At 57.1% G+C, this 7,434-nt stretch overlaps 2 protein-coding genes across 12 annotated transcripts in view; one reads left to right on the plus strand and one right to left on the minus strand.

Annotated features, from left to right (window-relative positions):
- Positions 1–1,102: 1,102 nt before the first annotated feature.
- On the minus strand, positions 1,103–7,042 carry TRAPPC2L (trafficking protein particle complex subunit 2L). Of its 11 annotated transcripts, none has more exons than XR_001882878.1 (6): positions 6,930–7,042; positions 5,316–5,488; positions 4,347–4,434; positions 4,125–4,204; positions 2,757–2,862; positions 1,103–1,519 (listed from the first exon to the last, which is right to left on the minus strand). XR_001882878.1 is itself a non-coding variant. In XM_017859639.1 (5 exons), the coding sequence occupies exons 1-5, from the start codon at positions 6,960–6,962 to the stop codon at positions 2,814–2,816; spliced, it is 420 nt and encodes a 139-aa protein (XP_017715128.1). In that variant the 5' UTR covers positions 6,963–7,042; the 3' UTR covers positions 1,103–2,813. The 11 variants fall into 11 exon arrangements, 9 of the variants coding, with proteins under 9 accessions (XP_017715128.1, XP_017715121.1, XP_017715113.1 ...); XR_001882875.1 differs by having other exon boundaries at positions 1,103–2,303; XM_017859639.1 differs by having other exon boundaries at positions 1,103–2,859.
- Positions 7,043–7,076: 34 nt separating this feature from the next.
- GALNS (galactosamine (N-acetyl)-6-sulfatase) overlaps positions 7,077–7,434 on the plus strand; it is a 52,324-nt gene continuing 51,966 nt past the window's right edge. The window contains exon 1 of the mRNA XM_017859268.1: positions 7,077–7,294. Coding sequence (XP_017714757.1) covers positions 7,175–7,294 — 120 coding nt within the window. The 5' untranslated portion in view covers positions 7,077–7,174. The remainder of the gene's footprint in view (positions 7,295–7,434) is intronic.

Genomic DNA, 7,434 nt, shown 5'->3' on the forward strand with positions numbered 1-7,434 from the left:
AGGGCGGAAACACGTTTCTGAGGTTTGAAGCCTCTCCACGCAGTGCTCTGTTACGGTGGAGGCCTGGAGACTAAGCTCTCTGACCTAATTATCGGGATACTCGACCAAGGAGCCGCCATGGCCCTCCAAGATCTGTCCTGATCTTGCCTGAGGTCCACTCTGGGGCCCCGGGCACCGTGGTCTGTGAGCTGCTCTGCCCAGGCCTCTGCTGGTTTGCCAGCAAGTCTGGCTTCAGGGTGGGCTTGAGGGGGCTGTCCCAGCATCAGAGTGAGAGCCAGGCCTAGCCCAGAAGGGAGGTCAAGCTGCCCAGCCACCCAGGGCGGGTCCCCGTGCGCACTGCTCACAGCTGGGGGCTGCAGGAGGGGCCTGAGGCAAGCACAGCACTTGGCAGATGGCAGCCCCTGACTGCTCAGTACCCAGAACCAGAGTCTGGCCCTCAGCGAGGGTTTGTGCTGGCCTTGACGCAGGTCACGCCCATGGGTGTGTCCGGTCCCTGGCTGTTCTAGCCCACGTCGCAGGTTAGTTCCTGTCCACCTTCAGCCTTCTGTGTGGCCACTGCAAGGAGAGAGTGGAGTGAGCCTGGGGAGTCCCTCCTTTCTTGTGGACTTGACACCTGAACAGACCAAGGCGGAGGAAGATCTGGGAACCCCTGAGCATGGCCCTTCCAGGTGATGAGACCCTGGGCCATGACCTGCAGAGGCCTTTGCAGCTGTGTCGAGGAGGCAGATGCTCTGGCTGGCTCGGGTGGGCAACCAACAAGAACAGGCTCATCGACCCGTCTGCAGCAGAAGGAAAGAGGCAGTATTGTCGCTGCCTGAAGGGGAGGAGGGGCTGCCCCATGTGGTGTCCAGCAGAAGTCACCTGGGGTCGAGGAAGGAGTGGGCAGGAGGACTGTGGCCCTCCATGAGGCCAACCCCAGGGTGGAGACAGCACAAAGCTGCCACGTGACAGTTCTGCTGTCAGATCAGAGGTGAGCAGATGACTTGTTTCCTTGGACTTAAAATGGGGATGGTGCCTTACAATGCTTGTGAAAACTCCCTAATGTAAAAAGTACTTACAGGTGGGTCTGGCTACACCTAACAGAAAACCCAAATAGCAGTGCTTTAAACCAGAGAGGGGTGCGTTTATTTTCTCACATTTAAAAAAAGCTGAACTTAAGTAGTCCGGGGCTGGTACGTCACCAAAGGCCCAGGGTCCTTCCCGCGTTCTGTGTCAGCAAAGGCCCAGGGTCCTTCCTGCGTTGTGCATCAGCTCCACCATCCTCAGGGTGTGACTCTTCCCTCATGCTCTCAGGACAGCTGTCCCAGCACCAGCCATCACATCCATGTTCCAGGCAGGAAGAAGGCAAAGGGGAAGGGCCCTGCACGTGGCAGCTGAGCCCCCTTCACAGGAGCTTTCCTGCAAGTCTCTCCCAGCACCACCCACCTCCATGCCACAGCTGCACACCCCAGGCTGCGAGGGAGGCCAGGACATGGTTCTCATCTGCCCACTGTCAGAACTGTGCAGAGGCACCGGAGTTCTGTTAGAAGGGAGGAAGAATGGATGCTGGGTTAGCAACGTGCAGAGTCCCCACCACAGCCAGGACTCAGGCAGGAGCGATCCCCACTAAAAGGCAAAGATTTCACACTGGGCTGCAGTGGGGAGGTGCCAGGTGCTTGGGCTGGGGTCCCACCTTCTAACAAACATGAGGCTCTTGTTCAAGATTTAACCCTGTGAGGGTGGCCTGTGGCCCACGTGCACCCAGACCAGCTGCCTGGTGCGCCTTGGCCCACGCCAGAACTTCCAATTCACCCTGGGGCGGGGGAGGCCTGGGGCACGCGGTTTGCACACACGCTCCTGGCTGATCTCTTCTTCTATAATTTATAAAATTAACACTGTACTTGCTAGATGGGATGAAAACGCAAATATGTAACGAGAAAGTTCCCCTCCCTGTGTCTGCCCCAGGCTGACCCCCTTACAGCCTTTCCTGCTGCAGGGGCTCCTGGGGTCTTCAAGGTACTTGAGAAACTCTCCAGTCCTGGAACCAGCTCTGGGGGGGGGTCTCCTCAGCTGGCTGAGCCTCGACTGCTGGACCCCAAGGATGCCGGCGGCACTGACACCACTATGGGCTTGGCCGCTGCCCTGGGTGGTAGTCAGCCATGTCATCAAGCAACACAGCACCCAACCCCTCAGCAGCAACAGGCAGGAAGGGGCGCCTCCAGTCTGCACTCCGGGGTTTAGGATGAGGGCTACAGCTGAGCCAACGCCACGGGGCCAGGAGGGTTCCCAGGTCTCACAAGGGTTCTTTTCAGGCCGGGCTGAGTCTAGATGTTGGGCCAGATGCAAAGAATGGAGGCCAAGTCCAGAAAGAGGAGGGCCCTCCCCTGTGGGAAGCCTCGCCGGCTCCCCTTTTGCCCCTAGATCCTAGGCTGGTTCTGGGCTCAGGAGGCCGCCCCCTCCAGACCAGTCCACCTGTTCAGCCAATGGGCGACCCATATAGTCACAGGTCCTGCATGCTCAGGAACTCTTGGCTCCAGGCGCCCCTGCCTCTGCCCCTTCGCGACAACTGGGGACAGGCTTCCTGCACCATCTAATCCCAAACCTCTGCCCACACCCCTGAAAGTTCTTAATTGAATTCTTCTTAGTTAAATCCTTGGCTGACACGGAAGGAAAAAGCCAAATCTCATCTCACAAGACCTTTAGTTGAGACAACATGCATAGCTGCCTGCCCTGAAAGTCCCAGGTGTCCCAATCAGGAAGAGGCGATGAGTACGGACCAATGGCCGCCATGGTCACGCGTGGGATCCTCTGCGATGACTGGCGGCACAGCTCATTCAGCACACCTGTATCATCATGGACGTCACCATGTTATCAAAGGCCCTGCTAAGAGAAACAGACCCACTCAGAGGAAAGCCAGGCCCTCCACCTCTCTGCTCACGGAGACAGGCAGGGCAGCAGGGCTCCGTCCACAGGACGCTCAGGGCCTTCTCCAGGGTCCAGAAACGTGAACTCAGCTGAGAGGCCAGGACAGGAGTCCCGCCCCACCAGGCACTGAGAACCCATCTGCTGCCTCCAAGTTCCCTGTGCAGTCTCCCAAGGCCCCAGGAACGGGTGGAGGAGGGAGCACCATGGGCAGGCAGGATAGTGGTGTGGCAAGGACAGGCCTGTGCAGCCCAGGAGGCAAGACTGCATGGACGTTCGCCTGCCTGCTCCCATCCAGGACCCAGGATGGCCCCAAGACAGAGCCCCGGTGGAGGGAAGGGCCTGGCTGGGGTCACTGCGGCGTCCTCTTGCCAACCACAAGGAATTATGTCTTGGGACTGGGGACTCGCTGGAAGCAAGTCTGGAGTGTAGGCGTGGACCCCACATTTCCCTCATGCCATTCAAAAGTTAAGTCTGTTTACTTTGTGGGCCATTCGGAAGATGCCTGCAAACCAGATTCCTGACTGTTCAAATTCAACATAAAAGATCAGGTAGTGGGAAGCCGAGACGAGCAGATCACGAGGTCAGGAGATCGAGACCATCCTGGCTAACACGGTGAAACCCCGTCTCTACTAAAAAATACAAAAAACTAGCCGGGCGAGGTGGCGGGCGCCTGTAGTCCCAGCTACTTGGGAGGCTGAGGCAGAAGAAAGGCGTAAACCCGGGAGGCGGAGCTTGCAGTGAGATGAGATCCGGCCACTGCACTCCAGCCTGGGCAACAGAGCCAGACTCTGTCTCAATACAAAAAAAAAAAAAAAAAAAATTCATCAGGTAGTGACAAGAGGATGTGTGATCCCTGAAAGCCACTGCCCATGTGCTTGGCCCTGAGTCCTGCAGGTGCCCCAGGTACCCACTGGGCACACCTGGGAAGCCAAATGGGCAAGCTCCGCTCTCCGCACCACACACACTCTATCCACTTTACGCGCTGGAGATCTGTGTAAGAGTTGGTGTGGAAAAACAGGGCTTTGTGGCTTTAAAACCTCTGCCCTAGGGGTTTTAGGGGGATGGTGCTCATAGCTTAAAAAGACCTTTCCTCCCTTGTTTTCCAAATGGTTGCATTTTGGCAACCGAAATGGCAAGGCAGGTCCTACAGAGAGAAGGGAGCAAGACACAGAAAGTACAGCCCACCTGGACTGGATGCGGACACAGGAAGTAGGGCCCACCTGGACTGGATGCGGTCCCCCGGGTTGTAGAAGGGGTTGCACATCACGTCCGTGTAGGAGTTGTGTAGCTTCCGGAACATCTGAAAAAGACCCAGCAAACTGTGACATTGCCAGGTACACACAGCCAGGGCCAGATTTTTGGTTTCTCAGCATTTCAAAACAAAGTCAAAAAGGAAAAACAAAACACCCACTCGGGCATGGCCTTCTAACCCCCCGACCTACGCTGCGAATTTCGTTGTCTCGAAGGGCTGTGTTGGAGGAATCCACCACCATGACAAACTTCACCTTGGAGTTGGTGACGTAGCCGTATCTGCACAGTTGGTTAAGGAAGGCACTCTTAACACAGGGACTGCCGGCAAAGGACCCTCTGCGGGCCCTCCCTTTGGAGAAACGTGGCAACCTTGAATCACAGGAAATGCCCAGGCTGGGCTGGTCCTGCAGTGACCGTGCTGGGTGCAAGCCTAAATACTTCGCTAGGGCGACGTCTGGTGTTTGCGGGAGAAGCAAGGGGCAGGCAGCCAAGCCTTACCCAGTTCACACTCCAAGAGCCGAATCTCCTAGACTCTGAGTCTGTCTGTCTGGATCACCTCACCCTCTTTATGAATCAATGCCTGGCCCAGAAAATTAACTGCAAAAGCAGAGGCTTCGTGAACAAGGCAGATCCCCTCTCTAGAGGCCACATTATTTTGTAAAATAGTGGCTACCAGCAAATGTCACCATGGACAAGCTACATTACCGCTTTTGGGAAGGTCTTTGAACTCCATGGCCTCAAGTGATTTGTCCCAAGGGACTAGAGGAGAGTGTCTAGTGACGTACGAGGCAAGGCCTAACAAAATAAATGAAACCATTATCCCCTGCTCAAAGGTGGTGGCTCCCCCTGAAAAGCACGGAAAGAAATCCTTGCAGGTACAAAGCAGAAGTGTCCCAGTTCCTCTGCAAACCAGACAACAGACACGTGCAAACCAAAACATTCTACAGGGCATTCTAACCTTGCTTTTCCCAAATGATTCTTCCAGTGAAAGAGAGAGAAGAGTTAGAGGCCTTCATTCACCTCAGGCATCCCTAATTCCCTGACTGGCCAAAAACTCTCACCTCTTTTTCTTTCTTCTCAAAGGTTTCAAGCTATCTGATCCTAAAGTACATCCTGCAATTGTAGGTACTCCCTGAAACACACCCTGCCGTGAAAGATACACCTTGTAGTCCTCCGTGGGGTAAAGCAGGCCCAGGTACAGCTCCCTCTGGTCGACCAGGGCCTTGCCCATTGCGGAGATCTTCTCATCCACCACGTCCAGAGATGTGTGCACCATGTAGTGGAACTTCAGCTCGTTCTCCGTGGGGGTGCTGCGAATGTAGAGGGGGTAATTCTGCAAGAAAGGGTGACGGCGACTGAAAGGACAAGACTCCACCCAGCGCACACCAGCTCTGAACTGCGCTGCAGAGCCGTGACCTTCAGCCACCCGGGGAATGCATTCCCATTCTCTAAGGCCCACTGCTTCATTCTCCAGGCCGCAGTGGGCACTGCCTTCAGGGGATCCCACCTAACCTGAGAAGATTTATGTGTTGTTTGCAAAGCAGCAGCAGTAGGGTGGCCAGAAAAGACAACTCAGAAAAATGGGCCTAAGCACAGCCTGACGATCAAGCCTGGCACCCGGGCAGGCCTCTCACCTTTTCCTGGAGGCCACTCTGCCTCAGCCCACCTCTGGCTCTGCATGGGTCACCCAAATACAGCATCTTAAATACTGGCTTTTCTTCACCTTGACAGTGACCCTTTTACTAAACCCTTCAAGACTCAGCTACAAATTCCCTTCATTTCTCATTTCTGACCATCGTAAACCCAGAATTAACAGCTTCCTAAGCCCAAAATTAACACCTGCTTTCTTGGGCTTTCACACACCACCGTTTACCCTGTGTCTATTCAGCACTGGGTCCTGCAGAAATACAGTGAACAAGAGTCCTCGCTACCCTCATGGGGCTACATGATACCTTAGTCAATAAACCCACAAACAAGCAAATGATCATCTGTGGCCAGGAGGGAAGCCCATGAGAAGCTTAGCAGCAGCCACTGCCCAGCAGGGAGCGGCCTCCAGAGTGGTCTCAGGGGAGACCCTGGCTAGGAAATGAAGGCTCCATGCAGCAGGAGCACAGTGTGGACAGGCACCCAGCTCAGTCTCAGCCTTCAGAAAATGCTTTCCAGAAGAAATGTATGTGGGCCAGTAAAGAGGGTGGGAGCTGGGGAGAGGTGTTCCGGGTGCAAAGGCCCAGAGGTGAGAGGGCAAAGCATGTCCAGGGAGCTGCAGAATTGTTTGGCTGGAGCGGAGGGTGCCAAGGGTTATGGGGGGAAAGGATACCAGACCAGGTTATTCAGACAGCATCCTAAGGCAACGAGAAGCCACCGCACAGGTCTCAGGCAGAGGCGTGACAGGATCCGATTTGTTTTTAACTCGGCTCCTGGGAGACTGGCAGAAGGGCGGTACGCGGGAAGCCAGCGCTGGATGAGAGAACCGGCAGAACCTACTGAGGACGGAGGCAGTGCCCCGGACCACCTAGGCTTCCGGTGGATCCTGACGGGGAGGAGACCTGGGGCGCCGAGGGGTGCGTTCAGCAGCGGGACGGGCAAGCGCGGAGCTGGGGAGCTCAGGGTCTGCCGGGTAGCTCGTCCACCGCGAAGCCCCTGACCCCTGGAACTCGGCGAAGGCCTCCTCCAGCTCCCATTTCCTAAGGCGCCTTCTAGGCCCACGGAAAGAGAAAGAGAGCGGAGAGACGAGGATGGTGCGGGCCCGGACGCTCTGCGCCGCGAGTACGCACCTCTTTAGCGATCACCGCGATGCACACCGCCATCTTGGGAGGCCCGGCGCCGGCGTCGCATCACGTGACCCGCCGCTGGTCACGCAGCCCCGCAAGCCCCGCCCCGCCCGTCTCGTAGCTGGCTCTGGCCCCGCCCCACTGGTCACGAGGCCGTCCAGGCCCCGCCCCGCAGCCCAGCCGGAAGGGCCGGCGGACGCTCGCTGGGTCGGCTCGCTGGCTCGGGCTCTGCGGCTCGGGTGGTTGCCATGGCGGCGGTTGTCGCGGCGACGAGGTGGTGGCGGCTGTTACTGGTGCTGAGCGCCGGGGGGATGGGGGCCTCGGGCGCCCCGCAGCCCCCCAACATCCTGCTTCTGCTCATGGACGACGTGAGTGCGGGCGGTGGGACGGGGCAGGGCCGGGCGGGCGGGCCTGAGGCTGGGATGCGGCGCTGCTTCTCCCGGACTCCGCCTGTGCTTTCAACATCCTGGTCAGCTCTTTGCCACGACTCCTGGAATCCAGAGACCAT

This window comes from Rhinopithecus bieti, unplaced genomic scaffold, assembly GCF_001698545.2.
Source record: "Rhinopithecus bieti isolate Rb0 unplaced genomic scaffold, ASM169854v2 scaffold_1618, whole genome shotgun sequence".
In the NCBI taxonomy this organism is placed as follows: Eukaryota; Metazoa; Chordata; class Mammalia; order Primates; family Cercopithecidae; genus Rhinopithecus; species Rhinopithecus bieti.

What these genes read in the sequence shown, in the direction of transcription:
- TRAPPC2L (XM_017859616.1), bottom strand. Translation starts at nt 6,962, where the DNA reads ATGGCGGTGTGCATCGCGGTGATCGCTAAAGAG. An exon ending in GAGACAACGAAATTCGCAGC is followed by an intron (nt 4,205 to 4,346) that starts GTAGGTCGGGGG and finishes GGTCTTTTTCAG; the next exon opens with ATGTTCCGGAAGCTACACAA. An exon ending in TGTGTCCGCATCCAGTCCAG is followed by an intron (nt 2,863 to 4,089) that starts GTGGGCTGTACT and finishes TGTTTCTCTTAG; the next exon opens with CAGGGCCTTTGATAACATGG.